Below are 15032 nucleotides of genomic sequence, written 5' to 3' on the forward strand. Positions count from 1 at the left end.
GATTGTGAGGCCTGGCTCCAGCCAACGGAGATCAGACACAGCAGTAAGGACGACCCCAGACGCGTGAGGGATGAATCTGTCTGTTTCCATTTGTTCATTGTCCTCTCAAAGCACAATGGCTAGCCAGGGTGCCCTTTCTGCAGGCCAGGAAGTAAAAGTTGCGTTGCTGAAAGAGCCTTTGTCTCGGTGGTGATTTTTCTTTTCTTTTTTTTTTTTTTTTTTTTTTTTTTGAGACGGAGTTTCGCTCTTGTTACCCAGGCTGGAGTGCAATGGCGCGATCTCGGCTCACCGCAACCTCCGCCTCCTGGGTTCAGGCAATTCTCCTGCCTCAGCCTCCTGAGTAGCTGGGATTACAGGCACGCACCACCATGCCCAGCTAATTTTTGTATTTTTATAGAGATGGGGTTTCACCACGTTGACCAGGATGGTCTCGATCTCTTGACTTCGTGATCCACCCGCCTCGGCCTCCCAAAGTGCTGGGATTACAGGCTTGAGCCACCGCGCCCGGCTTCGGTGGTGATTTTTCTTTGCGGCACTGAGCATCTATTCCCAACAGGCCAGGAGGAGCCCCCAGAGTCTCCCAGAAGAGCTCGGCCCCACGGATGCCCTGCTGGACTGCAGTATCCAGGCTGTGAGCAAATCCACCAGGGCGGGCCTTTGCCGCAGCCCCAGAACGTGGACACCCGGGCAAGGAGCCTCCTGAGCGGCTGCCCTTCCCAGCCCTTCCACCTCTGTGCTTCTCTCGGTGTCTCTGTGCCTCCCATCTCTGCCCACCTGTCCCATGCCCCTCAACACCCCAGGTTTCCAGCCAGCTGTGGCTGGGGCGAGGGCCGTGGTCTTACCTTGAACTCGGGGCTGAGGCTGATGAAGATGCTGGTCTTCTTGTCCCACAGCAGCACCAGCCCGACGTCGGTGTCCACCACCAGGTAGATGCCCATCTGCCGGATGGCGTACGGCACCTCCTGCCCTTCGTCCGTCCCGATCACCTCCACCTTCCCGTGGCTCAGCTTCAGCTCGGAGCCCTGCACGGCAAAGGTCACTCAGCGCCCCCGGTGAGAACCCCAGTCCACCTGGCCGGACGCCGCTGTGGGAGCCTCCCGCAGGGCGCCGACCACCCAGCCTCGCTCACCCCCAGGAAGATCTTGATGGCCTTGGAGCAGGTGGTCCCTGTGGTGCCGCAGGGGACGTTCTCCGTGACGATGCGGAAGGAGTCCTGGGCGCTGCTGTTCCCGCCACAGTCGTTCTGGGGAAGCAGAGCCCATCAGGGAGCAGGCTGGCCCCGCTCTCCTTCCCACGAGGAGGCCGGGGTGGGGACAGCCTGTGTGCACCCTGGGGCGGCTGCCGCGGAGAGGCGGTGAGCGGCCGTGAGGACCCCAGGACGCCGGCTCACCTGCAGCAGCGTGTACTCGCAGTCTCCGTTGAAGCTGTAGCTCTGCCCGTCGAAGGTCAGGTAGTGGCCGTCCCCGTACACAGCGCAGGTGGCCAGGCAGGGGTCGTCTGTGCACCGCCACATCCTGCTTTCACAGGTGCTGGGGGACAGTTGGGAGTCAGGCCAGAGCACCCACAGGGGGCCTGCCTAGCCGGGTGCAGCCTTCCTAACCCCAGGGGGACCCGGCACCACAGACACGTGCCCACTGGCTGGGGATGCCTGGGGCGTCCCCCCACTGAGCCTGTGCCCTGTGTTTTCTTGGGACCGCTGTGCTAGGGGCTCGCCTGTCTCTAAGGACGGCCTCCGATGCCCCAGCCCAACACCCTCCATGGGCCTCCCCGGCTGAGGCTGCCAGGAGCGACTGCCCTGAGCCTGTGCCCGGCATTTTCCCAGGACCGCTGTGCTGTGGGCTCGCCCGTCTTTAAGGAGGCCTTCTGGTACCCAGGCCGGACACCCTCCATGGGCTTTGAGCGCCCTCATACCAGGTATTGCAGCCCACTCGGATGGTCTGGCCGGCCCGGTAGCTGGCCTCGTTGTGCACACAGGGGCAGTCCTCCGCAGCAATGCAGCCGCCCTCGCCGTCCGCCACCAGCCCGTCGGGGCACACGCAGCCGGGCACACACTGGGGGCTGTACTGCAGAGCCAGCAGACACCACTGAGTGACGGGGTGGGGCACGGGGCCACCCAGGTCCTCCCGGGGAAAGCTCGGCCGCACCACGGTGGAGGGGCCACAGGACTAGGGAGCCTGGGGGGCATGTGGGCAGGGGTCCTCCGGGACGTGGGGCAGCCGGTGGCCTCCTGTGTCAGAGGCTTGCTACCACCCAACCCAGGGCAGGCACCCTTAGCAGGCGGTGGGGGCGATGGAGGGTCTGTCACTGGGGAGTCCCCAGGGGCTTACACAGGTCATGTCCAGGGTGTGGCAGCTCTTCTGACAGCCAGCCCCGGTGTCTCCCGGCGTGGCATTTCGGCAGTCAAAGAACACCATGGGCGCTGCACACACTGGGGAGGGAGGGGCCGTCAGGGGCTCAGCCACAGGCTGCTGCGGGGCCTCCACCACGCGTCAGGGAGGACGTGTCTGTGCCGTGTGTGTATGTGTGAGTGGGTGTGTGTGTGCAGGAGTGGGTGAGCATGTGTGCATGAGTGGGTGTTAGTGGGCATGCATGTGTGTGCGTGTGCATAAGTGGGTGTGTGAATGTGTGTACATTAGTGTGTATGCATGTGCGTGAGTGTGTGTGCGCATGAGTGGGTGTGTGATCCTGCGCATGAGTGGGTGTGAGTGTCACGTGTGCACCCACACCCTCCCTCCTTCCCCCCTGCTGGCTAGAGGGCACACCCCATGCCTGGCACTGAGCTGCTGACCAACAGCCACCAGCCCCATTGACTGGGTGGGACCAACCCTGAAGCCACTTGTCAGGACGTCTTGTGGAGATGAGGTGGGGGCCACAGTGCCTCCTCCCTGGCACTCACCTGGCACGGGGGCTTGGCCTCCAATACAGCTCAGCTGCCCATGCGTGCAGGTGCTGTGAGGAGACAGTGGTCAGAGCCTCACTCCGGGCCAGCGGGAACCAGGGACCCCCAGCCCACGGCAGGAGCTCTCACCAGATGGCCCCGCTGTCGTGCACTGACTCCCCGCTGGGGATGACGGAGCCGCGGTGGTAGCAGGGACAGCTGGTGGCCGGCACACACTTTCCTGTGTCATCCAGGAAGGTGCCCTCAGGACAGACGCAGCCATCCACGGGGACAAAGTCCACACTGCAGGTGACGTCCCCTTCACTCAGGGACCGGCAGGTGGGCTGGCAGGTGCTGACGTGGTAGTGGTAGGTCATCGACTTGGGGCAGGTGGTCGTGGGCTTTGCTGCGGGATGCCAGGAAGAGGGGATTCTCAGGACACAGAGCCCGGCGGTGGGCAGCCAGCAGCCAGTGAGCCGGGCCTCTCGGTTCCCCTCCCCTCCCCTCCCCTCCCTGGCCCGGTCCAAGGCCAGCCGACCTGGGCGTCCTTGCCCTGGAGCCCAGCACAGAAGACAGGGACCCTTAGAGCAGCTGGGCACACCAGGGGCACCCCAAGACCCACAGCCACCCAGCGAAGGAGAGGGGTGGGGCTTGGCGGGCACTCACTGCAGACGCCGTCCCTCCAGCCGCTGAGCCGCACGCCCTTGGCGGTGCAGGCGTGCACGTAGGAGGACAGGGCGGCACACAGGCAGTCCTCGCTGCGCTCACAGTTGCAGGTGTCAAACATGCAGTTCTGCGGGGAGGGGGGCATCGGGGCGTCAGGGATCCCAGCCCGCACCTGGTGCCCTCCCACGACCTGCAGGCCACACACCCAGCAGCCAGGGTCCTTCCATCCCAGGTCTTCCTGCCTCCAGGACCCCTCCCAGAGTCCTCACAGGCATCCCACCCCCTCAGCAGACCCGCAGGGCATGGAGCAGAACCATCGTGGAAAGTAGCGGGCACTAGGAAGACCAGGTCCTTCATCCCTGTGACCCAACAGCTCCAGCCATGCCTAGCTTGCCCCGGACATGGTGAATCAGCTCAGCCTTGGCCTAATTCCCATTTGGCCCCGGGGCCAAACTGGTAACACACACCTGGGGTGTAGTCCCTGTGCCTAGCGTAGGGCTGGAGGAGCAAGAAAAACTCCATTAGAGTGGTGAATGAATGAGTGACTGAAGGAATGAATGAGGGAATGAGTAAGTGGATGAATGAGGAGGTGAAGGAATTCATGAGTGAGTAAATGAATGGATGACTAAGCGAAGAAATGAGTAAATGAATGGGTAAGTGAGTGAATGAATAAATGAATGAGTGAGTGAATCAGTGAGTGAGTGAGTGAATGAGTCAGTGAGTGTATGTGGGAGTGGGTGAGTGAGTGGGTGAGTGAGTGAATGCATGAGTGACTGAATGGGTCAATGGGTGAGTGGGTGGGTGAATGCATGAGTGGGTGAGCGAGTGAGTGGGTGAGTGAGTGGCTGAGTGGGTGGGTGAATGCATGAGTGGGTGAGTGGGTGAGTGAGTGGGTGAGTGGGTGGGTGAATGCATGAGTGGGTGAGCGAGTGAGTGGGTGAGTGAGTGGCTGAGTGGGTGGGTGAATGCATGAGTGGGTGAGTGGGTGAGTGAGTGGGTGAGTGGGTGGGTGAATGGGTGAGTGGGTGGGTGAGTGAGTGGGTGAGTGGGTGGGTGAATGGGTGAGTGGGTGGGTGGATGCATGAGTGGGTGAGTGAGTGAGTGGATGAGTGAGTGGGTGAGTGAGTGGGTGAGTGGGTGGGTGAATGCACGCAGTGGGTGGGTGGATGCATGAGTGGGTGAGTGAGTGAGTGGGTGAGTGAGTGGGTGAGAGGGTGGGTAAGTGGGTGAGTGAGTGGGTCAGTAGGTAGGTGAATGCATGAGTGGGTGAGCTAGTGAATGTGTGAATGGGTGGGTGAGTGGGTGAGTGGGTGAGTGGGTGGGTGAATGGGTGAGTGGGGATGTGGGGAATGGAGCTGGACAGGCTGAGTCCCAGCCCTCGGTGCCCATCACAGCCTAGAAAGGCTGGTCCTGCCTGCTGAGCCCCCCAGTGGCCTCGCAGCCCTCCAGAGGCAGCCATGAGGCCCAGTGGCCGGCGCCCCACTGAGCCCAGGAACAGCAGATGTTACCGAGTAGTAGGTGGCTGGGTTCACAGCCGCGTGGCAGTGGCTGAAGGGGCCATCAGTGTCGGTCAGCTGTGAGCACCAGTGCTGAGCGTACTTCTCTGTGGACAGAAGAGGGTCAGGCTTAGGGTCAGCTGGCACACTCACCTACCCAGCTTGGCCGTGGCGTGGACTTTGGGCACTTCATCCTGCTACACACTCAGCCTGGGCGATGTGGCACCACCCCCAAGGGAAAGCTCCCCAAGTACAGGGCACGATGTTGGAGCGGAGGTCTCTCTGGTTTCCCGCATGCCCCATCCAGCCCCTCACAGCCTCTCACAGCACCGCCTTCCAGGGATGCTAGTGACCACCACTGTAGGCAGACAAGCTGAGGCCCTCCCGACCCCTCCAATGGACTTGCTGGACCCCGGCACCCCAGGCTGCAAGAAGGAGGGAAGGCGGCCACGACCAGTGAGACGGGATCCCAAATCCCCACGGCTGCCGCCCGAGCTCCGCGGGTGGAGTGAATGACTGAATGAGTGACTGAGTCAATGACAGAGAGTGGGTGAGTAACTGCGTGAGTGAGTGAGTGAGTGAGTGAGCAGGTGAGTGGGTAAGTGACTGAGTGAGTGAGTGAGTGAGTGACTGGGTGAGTGAGTGGGTGAGTGGGTGAGTGGGTGAGTGAGTGACTGAGTGAATGGGTGAGTAAGTGCGTGATTGAGTCGGTGGGTGAGTGGATGAGTGAGTGAGTGAGTGAGTGAGTGACTGAGTCGATGAGTGAGTGAATTAATGAGTGAGTAACAGCGTGAGTGAGTGAGTGAGTGGGTGAGTGAGTGAATTAGTGAGTGACTGACTGAGTGAATTAGTGAGTGACTTAGTGACTGAGTGTGTGAGTGAGTGAGTGAGGGAGGGAGGGAGGGAGTTAGCGAGTGAGTGACTGAGTTGGTGAGTGACTGACTGAGTGAATTAATGAGTGAGTGACAGCGTAAGTGACTGACTGAGTGAATTAGTGAGTGACTGAGTGACTGACTGAGTGAGTGAGTGGGTGAATCCATTCCCCGGGTCCCCACCGCCCTGTCCAGCGCCGGGGTGGACGGTCAGGGTCAATGTCGGCCCACGGTAACTTCTGTCTGTCTTTTACCCTGAGGCAGGGGCCCCACATTCCTGAGGCTCCACGTGAGCCGGGTGAGGTGCCCTCCGGGAGCCTGTCCTAGGGCCCCTTCGCGAGCCACCCTGCCTGGCTCACCGGCCTCCACGCTGCCCGCAGCGCCAGATGGAAGCGGGTGAACCGGCACCCCACGGCCAGCATGGAGCGGCGCCGGCGGACACAGACACGCGCACTCACCGTTCTCCACGCTCAGGGAGCAGGGGTCCTCAAAGCTGTTCCTGACGTTGGGGCAGGCGGCCTGGGTCTTGAAGGTGTTGAAGAAGGCCGCGGCCGTGGCCTCCACCACCCCACTGAGGGTCCGGAAGTCATCGGCCTGGATGCTGTTGAAGTTCCCGCAGAGACCTGGGGGCGGGGAAGGCGGGTTGAGGACGATGGCCGCGGCAGAGTGGGTCAGCGCCGGCCCAAAGGCGGCCCTCTTACCGCAGGTCCGCCCGCGGAGCTCGGGTGCCAGCCGCACGAAGAGCTGCATGGTGGGCACCAGCTGCAGGTCCAGCTGCAGCCCCAGGCTGGTCTGGGCGATGATGAAGAAGGTCGAGGGTCTGAAGATGGTGATGTTGGCTGAGGACACATAGGACAAGCGTTTTGTGGGGGGCGCATGGCAGGACCCCAGGAGGCCCCGCGGTGGGGAGGAGGCGGCCGCCCTCACCTGCAGAGATGGGCAGCTGGGTGTAGATCTGGTTCAGGAACACTTCCCCGCTGGCCTTGATGACCACCACCTGCGGCGGCCGGGCAGACGTGTGAGCTCGGGGCAGGCTCCCACAGCCAGCCCCACCCCCGGAGGCCGTGAGATGTGCCCGCAGGTGCCCGGAGGCCTTTGCCTGCAGCTGCGGGTCCTGCAAGCCGGCCTCATGCTCACCCTGAATTTCTGAGTTTTCTGTGAGGACCATGCTTTTTATTCAAAACAGTGATTTATTAAGCAGAAATTGACTTCAGTGGAGAAGCCATGCTGGCCGCAGATGCGCCCACCTAGGCCCTCCTGCCTGGGGTCCCTTAGGTCAGCTATGGCGGCCAGGGTACACCCACCCTGAGCCGTTCCCTTTAGGGACAGTCAGTCAGTAACAGACACAGCCAGTGCTGTTCATGCCAGGGAAGAGGGACCCGGGCAGGGTCAACTTTCAGAGGAGACAGTCACGGTCCCCGTCCCGGGCTGCCCTGCCAGACCCCACTCACCGTCCGCGCTCCATCCAGGCTCAGCGTCACGCTCTTCAGGCAGGTCTCGCTGTCTGTCAGCCCGCACCTGCGCAGCTCGGCCAGCACGGTGAAGGTGCTGCTGTCACAGGGCTGCGGGGCAGGGCACACCGGGGCCCTCACACTCTGCCCAGCCCTCCCTGGGGCCCTCACACTCTGCCCAGCCCTCCCTGGGGCCCTCACCCCACCACACCCACAGCCCTCCCTGGGGGTCCTCACACTCTTCCCAGCCCTCCCTGGGGTCCTCACTCCTCCCGCACCCGCAGCCATCCCTGGGGGTCCTCATGTGCCACCTGCACCCACAGCCTGCCTGTGTTCCTCTCCCTCCCTGGAAACCCCCACTCCACCATCCCAGGCCCCAGGAGAGAGGTGTGCTCAGGAGCACCCCAGATGGGGACACACAGGCACACGGAGGACTTGGCGTGCACCCTGGGGGAGAGACAGTCGGCGAGCCCACACTCTGTGACGCCAACCACAGGACCCTCTGGGAAGGCAGCGCTCAGAAGGCACAAATGCCAGCAGCTGCCAGGGGCTGGGTGAAGGAGGGGTGAGGAGGCTGAGGGAGGGGTGAAGAAGGTGAGGGAGGGGTTAGGAGGCCGAGGGAGGGGTGAGGAGGGTGAGGAAGGGGTGCGGGTGGGAGACTGTGCTGGGTGCAGGGTCTCATCCCCACTGGGTGTGGGGAGACCGTGTGATGGGTTGGGAGTACCTTGTACTCAGTTTCTTTAAACCTAACTCTATTCTCAACAGTAAAGTCTGTTAAATAAACAGCTCAAGATTTGGAAAGCTGGGTGCTGGCTGGGGGCCAGGGTGCTGGGTGGGTGCTGGAGGCTCTGATCTGCAACCCCCATGGCCCCGTGGGGACCAGCACTGGGGAGTTGGGGTGCTTCCTTGAGGTCTCACCGTCAGGGACTCCCAAGGGTCACCCCCGGGGTGGCAGTGACACACAGCCTGGGATGGGGGAACCTATGGGAGTTTAGCCGTGGGCACCCTCTGTCCGGCAAGCGCACAGTGGCCAGGCCATCCCCTCTCTGTCTGGCAAGCACCCAGCACCCAGGCTGTAACCCTTCTGTCTGGCGAACACACAGGCCATCCCCCCTCTGTCTGGCAAACACCCAGGCCATCCCCACCCCGTCTGGTGAGCGCTGTGCACCCAGGCTGTACCTTGGTCAGCACATAGCTGCAGTCCCCATGGACTGTGTAGTGCCTCCCGTCAAACGTCGAGAAGTGGGCACCTCCAAGCACAGAGCAGGTGCCCGGGCACGGGACCTCCTGGCAGCTCCACCGGCCTCCGGAGCAGGTGCTGAGGGCAAGAGACGGTGCCACGTGGGTATCGGCCCCGGGACACCAGTCTCAGCCTCCGCATCAGGAGGAGGAGGTCTCACCCCGGCCTGCCTGCATCGCAGCCCAGGCCGGCAGTTCCTGCGGGCTGTCCCAGAGCACGTCCTGGGGGCCTGGAGGGAGTCCGGGACCTACCAGTTGGTACAGTCTGTAGAGTAGGTGGCCCCCGGGGCATAGACGGCCCCGTTGTAGACGCAAGCGCACTGCGACACAGGCACACACCCGGTCTGGCCGACGTCATCCAGCACCATCCCTGCGGGGTTCAGGCAGGCTTGTGAGACGTCCCCACTGTGTCCACGCAGGGGCATAGCAAGGGAATGACATGGCAGCCCTACAGTGAGCTGGGGCCTCAGCCAGCCTCAGGGGCCAGGGACAGGATCCTCAGCCAGCCTCAGGGGCCAGGGACAGGATCCTCAGCCAGCCTCAGGGACTCAGGACAGGATCCTCAGCCAGCCTCAGGGACTCAGGACAGGATCCTCAGCCAGCCTCAGGGGCCAGGGACAGGATCCTCAGCCAGCCTCGGGGACTCAGGACAGGGCCTCAGCCAGCCTCAGGGACTCAGGACAGGGCCTCAGCCAGCCTCAGGGACTCAGGACAGGGCCTCAGCCAGCCTCAGGGGCCAGGGACAGGATCCTCAGCCAGCCTCAGGGACTCAGGACAGGGCCTCAGCCAGCCTCAGGGACTCAGGACAGGGCCTCAGCCAGCCTCAGGGGCCCGGAACACCTGGGGCTGGGGTCCTTCCCTTGAGGCTTGGCCGCAGGAGCACAGCCCCCTAGTTCCCAGAGCCTCCGTTTCCCGGGGCAGGAGCCTCACCCTCGGGGCAGAAGCAGCCGGCCACACAGTGGTCTTCGCAGGCCCGGGAGTGCTCCTGGTTGGAGCAGGTGTCCGCGCAGGGCGAGCGGCACTCGTGGTACTGCATGTTGTGGGGGCACATCTGGGCTGCGGGGGGCAGAGAGACAGATCATGCCCACCGTCCTGCCCTCCCTGCCAGAGGGGATGGCGGACAGGGGGCCGGGGCACTCACGGCAGAGGTCCGGGCCCCGCCAGTCCTGGGGCGCGCCCCCCGCATGGGCGCACTGCCGGGAGTACTCGGCGAGGGTGTGGCAGACGCAGCCCGACGGGTCGCTGCCTTCGCAGAAGCAGAGGTCTTGCCTGCAGGCCTCCAGGTAGCTGCCCACGTCCACCAGGGCCGTGCAGTCGGAGAACAGCCGGCTGCTCAGGAGCTCCTCGCAGACGCCCTGGGGCGAAGGCCGCAGCCGTGAGTCCCTGTGGGGGACCCGGACTGGCTCCCGGACTCACAGCCCCTCCTCCTGCCCTGCCGGGGCCCCGTTCCCTCCGAGGCTCACAAAGCTGGTGGAGCAGTTCCTCGGGGCTTCAGGGACAGGGTCGGGACACTGCTCCGTGGGGTCGTCCATCTTCTGCAGGTTCCCGAACTCCATGGGTGTCAGCTTGGCGTCTGCGGGAAGCACAGGGGTGGGCTCTGCCTGCAGGTCCCGGTACCCCTCAGCCCAGGTCCCCTGGGCGGGGTCAGAAGGCCCCTGCGCCCTCAGGATGCCTGAGTTGTCCTGGCTATCCCCGTCTGGCCGCCCCATACATGCTGCCACGGGACCCTCGGGGGGTCTGGAGTGATGAGGGGAAGCGCCCAGGAGGCCAGTGTCCAGGCCACAGGGTGCCGCTGGCTGAGGCCACGGGACCCAGGACCCCGGTCTCCGCCTGCCGGGCTTGTGGGAGCAGGGGCCGCTGGAGCCCAAGCACCTCCCAGTCTCCTGACAGAGCCCGGTCACCCCAGTGCTGGCCTGCCTCGCCAAGGGCTGCTGGACACCAGGCCGACTCAGTTCCCCATAGAGGGTCACCCCATACCGGGGCTTGAGTGGGGCCTCCTGGGCCTGGCAGGGGAGGCGGGGCGTGGGGCCCTGGCCAGAGCAGGTCACATTTGCAAGGCCGCTGCCTGGGTGCAAAGACTCTAAGGCTAAGACTGGGCAGCTCTGTCATTTCAGGTGAGGGTGTGCAGTCAGGGCTCACTGCCCAGAGCAGCCACAGAGAGCAAGGGGCCCCCCGGGCAATCTGCTGCCCGCCTGCACCCTGCCTTGGGTGCACGTGCCCGTGCACGTGTGTGTCTGGCGTGTCGGAGGGTGGATGTGCACACAACTGGGGGTTCTGGGACACGGAGCTCCCGGGGACGCCGGGGACGGGCCGACGGCACGTGGGCTTACTGTGGGAGAGGAGCTCGCTGACCCCGGGCAGGCCGTTGAAGTCCCCGCAGAGCCCACAGGTCTTGTTGGCGTATTTGGTGTCCAGCTCGAGCTGTAAAGGGGGAGACATCAGATGCGCGTCCCCACCAGGGGCAGGTGGATAGGGGAGACTTGGGGAGGGGCTGGGGCCCCCGAAGGAGACCCCCCCCGGCAAGCCGTCTCCATCCTGGGGGCACAGACCCCAGGTTCCCATTGGTGCCTGGGCCCCTGCTCTCGCCTGCTGTGTGCGGTGGGGTCCGAGCCTGACGGGGCCCAGGGCACCTTCCACCCCCTCTAGAGAGGCTGCGGAGCAGGCCAGCTCTCGAGGTGCACACCAGGACCCCCCACCAGCCTCACCAGCAGGCTGTCGTCATGGTTCCACACGAGGACAAGGCCCAGCCTGGCCTCCACCTTGGTGTAGCTGCTGCTCTGCTGAATGAGGACCCCAGACTGGCTGAAGGGCAGCTGAACCCTGCAGAGGGAGGCGAGGCTGAGGGGCTGGGGAGCACGGTGAGGAGAGACCCCAGGCGGGGAAGGTGCCCGCAGCCTCGAGTGTGACAAGGTCATTGTGACTGTGAAGTCATGTCTGGCATGGGGACAGTGACCTCTGGAGCTCTGGGGTCACAAGGAGCTAGGAAGGGGATCCCAGGTGGGGAAGGTGGGCCAGCTCGGGGGACCAGGGGGGCCCATGTCTAGCTCTGCTCTCGGGGGCTTGCCGAGAGGTCCACCTCCCTCCCAGGCCTGCGATGAACTGTGAACACCCAGAAATGCCATCCCCGCACCCTGAGAGGCCCCCGCCCTCCCAGAGCCCAGGCTCACGGGCGGCCGTGGACCAGGACGGAGCCCTTGGTGAGCTGGATGACCACGCCGTCCACCTTCATGAGGACCCTGCTCAGCGTCGGGGAGCCCGACTCCCGGCCTCGGCGCAGCTGCACGTTGAAGTCCTCGTAGGCGGCGCCGCAGTGCTCGGAGAGCACGTAGTTGCAGAGGCCGGGGAAGCGGAAGACGTCGCCGTCGAAGGTCTTGTAGTGGAAGTCACCCCACGTGCTGCACACACGCCCGTTGTGCGCCGGGTTGGAGGCTGCTGGGGAAGCAGTGTGGGGTCTGAGGGTGTCGCCCTCGCCTTGCGCCTCCCGCCTCTGCCCGGCATCCCCCACCCCTGCCCCGTACTCCACATCCTGGACGGGGCACCTGGGGGCCCCTCCTGCATCTGGGAAGTCCGGAAGCTTGTGCAGGGAGGTGCTGGGCCCTCTCCAGCTCCTCCCCAGTGGCACCCAGAAAGCTGGGGCCCCTCTCCAGCTGCCACCCCCAGGCCTGAGCCAGGAGCTCAGCAAAGCTATACCCCTTCACCCCCGGGCCTGGGGTTCCACTCACCTCTTACCACGGGGACGGTCCTCATAGGCGGGAAGACGGTCACCCCTTGGAGCGGGACCCCTGTGGAAACAGCGGCTGGCAGGGTGCACACGAGGCCCCAAGTCGGGGGGAGCAGAGGCTCCACAGCCCAGAGGAGACATCCCAGAGGCTGCGGGTCCCGGCTCCCGCCCCCGAGGCTGACTCTGGACTCCGTCAGGACCTGGACCCCCATCCCCCACCCCCACACCGTCTGCACACTGTGTGCTGTGGCCGCACGCCTGTGTTCTCCGTGACTTTCTAAGTCCTCCCGCTGCCGCCGTGGAAAAGCCCCCGGCGGTGGCCAGCTCTCACCCCACAGGCCTCAGACCCTCAGTCTGTGTCAGCCGCTCAAGACAATCTCCTGGGCACTGAGATGAGGCTGGGCTGGCCCGACGCGGAGAAATGCAGTCTGAGACCCCCGGTCCGCCCGAAGCTCCTGCTCTGGCCTCCCTCGCCTGCCTCCACCAGCTCCCGCCGGCACCAGCCACTTGGGGCATCCACGCCATGGGAGACCCACGCGTTGCTAAAGCGTCAGGTGGTGAACGGGGGACGCCAAGGCAGGACCCACCTCCAGATCCCGGAGGGGACACCGGCACAGCCAGCCTGCCCTGCCCTGCAGCCCCTTCAGAGCCAGAGCCCTGCAGGGAGCTGGCCCGGGGGGTAGCAGGCAGTGTGGCCCACCAGGGCCATGGACGTGGACATGGGGGTGTCTTCCTCTCCCCCAGGTTTGGTCCTCAGCGGTGGCCAGCCGGGCAGTCACCCTAAGACCAGTGCCTCCTGGGGCCGTGCCACAAGGGGAGGGTGGAATCTGACGGGCTTAGGATGGGGGTCGGATGCTGAGACTCACCGCCGGGCCCCTGGGCAGCGGGAGGGAGGACGGGGTGGTGCTCGTAACTGGATTCCGAGGAGCCATCCTGGGCGTGGCCTGTGGGAAGACGAGGGGGCTGAGCCAGGATGCAGGCGGCTGGGGCAGCTCAGGCTGCAACCATGACGCACCGTGGACACCAGAGGGACAGGAGGCCACAGTGCGGGGGTGGCCGGCGGCGAGGGCTCGCTCTGTGCTGGATCAGGGGTCCTTGGGGGCCTCCGTCCATGTGACTCAGGAGTCCGACCCTCCAGGAGCATCCCCTCAGCCCGGCCCCATGGAGCAGGTGGCGTTAGGGACCCTTGCCTCTATCTGGCATCCCCATCTATTCATTCCCATGCCAGGCCCTGGCTCCTGCCAGTGCAGGGACCCCACTGAGGGCCTGGGGCCGTCAAAGCCACGGGAGGTGTCTGCCTCCAGCAGGACCCAGCACATCGGATCTGTGGGTGGCGGCCCTTAGCGTCTGCAAGCCCCCCGCGGGAGGTGGAGACTGTTGCCTGAGCCTCACTCACCCAGTCTGGCCCCAGGCCTGCCCGCACTTTCTGAGCCCTGCAGGCCCAGCCCCAGGAGAGAATTCAGGCTTCTGGGCTAAGATGGGAGGAGTGCAGATAAGGGACAGTGGGCCAGGTCCCGACGGGGTTCTTCCTGCTCCGGGACTGCCTCGCAGAGGGCCAGAGGCTGGGGACAGGGCTGGGCAGGGGACCTGGCTGGGCCATGCGGCCACCTCTGCGGTGCTGAGATCCCTGCCTGGCTGTTCCAGGAGCCCAGGAGCACCCACTCCCGCCCCAGGCATCTCCCCAAGGGCACATGGTCACCAGCAGACCCATCCTGGGACAAGGTGTCCCCCAGAAGCAGAGGCAGGGAGCTGCTGGCCCAACGAGGGACTGTCCAGACCACAGGGCCTGGAGCCTCCCCCATCCCCCTCTTAGCCTCAGGCTGGGGGTGAAACCCTTCTCCTGTGGCCTTCACCATCACATCCCCACTCAGAGGCTGAGAACCCCCAGGAGACCCCCATCAAGGCCCAGACAGGGAGCGTGAGCTGGTGCACTGGGCATGTGTGGGGTGTCCAAGGGCAGATGCCTGGGGCTGATGCCCCACCTTGCCCAGGTCCTGGGGGCTGTGAACTGCCGGAGCTACTGTGGGTGCTGCTGCCTGTTGGGGAGGGGTGCAGGAATCCAGGCGGGGAGGGGAAGCCAGAGACCTGAGCTCCTGCTTCCCCACCTCAGGAAGTAGCCCAGCCTCAGAGGTCCCTGAAGCCCAGAGGTCTCTTCCCACCCCCACGAGGTGGAAACTACCTATTGGTGGCCGGGACCACAGCAGAGGCCATGCTGCTGGGAGCCGTCCGTGGCACTGGCAGCCTGCTGGAACCCAGGGCAAAGACGGAGCTGCCCGAGGCCCACTCGGCACCGCACCACCCAGGACTATCGGAGTGGCCAGGGCGCAAGCCATACCTGTGTGCCCGGTGCAGGCCAGGGCGAGAGCCAGGGCCCAGAGCAGGCCCAGCTTCCTCCGGCCAACACCCATCGCGTGGACGGCAGGAGGAGTCCCCGTCCCTTGGCAGCCTCTGAGGAGGGACCTGAGGTGGCAGGAGCCTTTTGTAGCCCCAGAGCCGGCTCCAGCCCGTGCTTCTCATGAATGGGCGTGGCGGGGCCTGTGCTTCCCCCTCACCCAAGTAAACAGTGGGTACTCACTGTGGGCTGGCCAGTGGCTGGTGGCAGGCGGAGAGGGGCGTGTCTGCCGGGTAGGGCCCAGTTTCCAAGGCTCCCCCAAGCCCTGGCCTGCAGAGCTACCCCCACATACCCGACCCTGGACTCTCCCTGGGCAG

The 15032-nt window shown here is 64.7% G+C and overlaps 1 protein-coding gene across 1 annotated transcript in view; it reads right to left on the minus strand.

Annotated features, from left to right (window-relative positions):
• MUC5AC (mucin 5AC, oligomeric mucus/gel-forming) overlaps positions 1–14731 on the minus strand; it is a 36300-nt gene extending 21569 nt beyond the window's left edge. Inside the window, 24 exon segments of the mRNA XM_074401940.1 lie at positions 843–1022; positions 1130–1243; positions 1391–1529; positions 1912–2063; positions 2328–2428; positions 2897–2949; positions 3029–3284; positions 3545–3671; positions 5053–5147; positions 6371–6535; positions 6614–6751; positions 6840–6909; positions 7364–7474; positions 8543–8681; positions 8855–8972; positions 9533–9658; positions 9744–9957; positions 10066–10175; positions 10933–11023; positions 11308–11422; positions 11770–12031; positions 12325–12384; positions 13190–13267; positions 14659–14731. Of these exon segments, the coding sequence (XP_074258041.1) occupies positions 843–1022; positions 1130–1243; positions 1391–1529; positions 1912–2063; positions 2328–2428; positions 2897–2949; positions 3029–3284; positions 3545–3671; positions 5053–5147; positions 6371–6535; positions 6614–6751; positions 6840–6909; positions 7364–7474; positions 8543–8681; positions 8855–8972; positions 9533–9658; positions 9744–9957; positions 10066–10175; positions 10933–11023; positions 11308–11422; positions 11770–12031; positions 12325–12384; positions 13190–13267; positions 14659–14731 (3087 nt within the window).
• Between the last annotated feature and the right edge of the window lie 301 nt (positions 14732–15032).

This window comes from Saimiri boliviensis, chromosome 6, assembly GCF_048565385.1.
Source record: "Saimiri boliviensis isolate mSaiBol1 chromosome 6, mSaiBol1.pri, whole genome shotgun sequence".
In the NCBI taxonomy this organism is placed as follows: Eukaryota; Metazoa; Chordata; class Mammalia; order Primates; family Cebidae; genus Saimiri; species Saimiri boliviensis.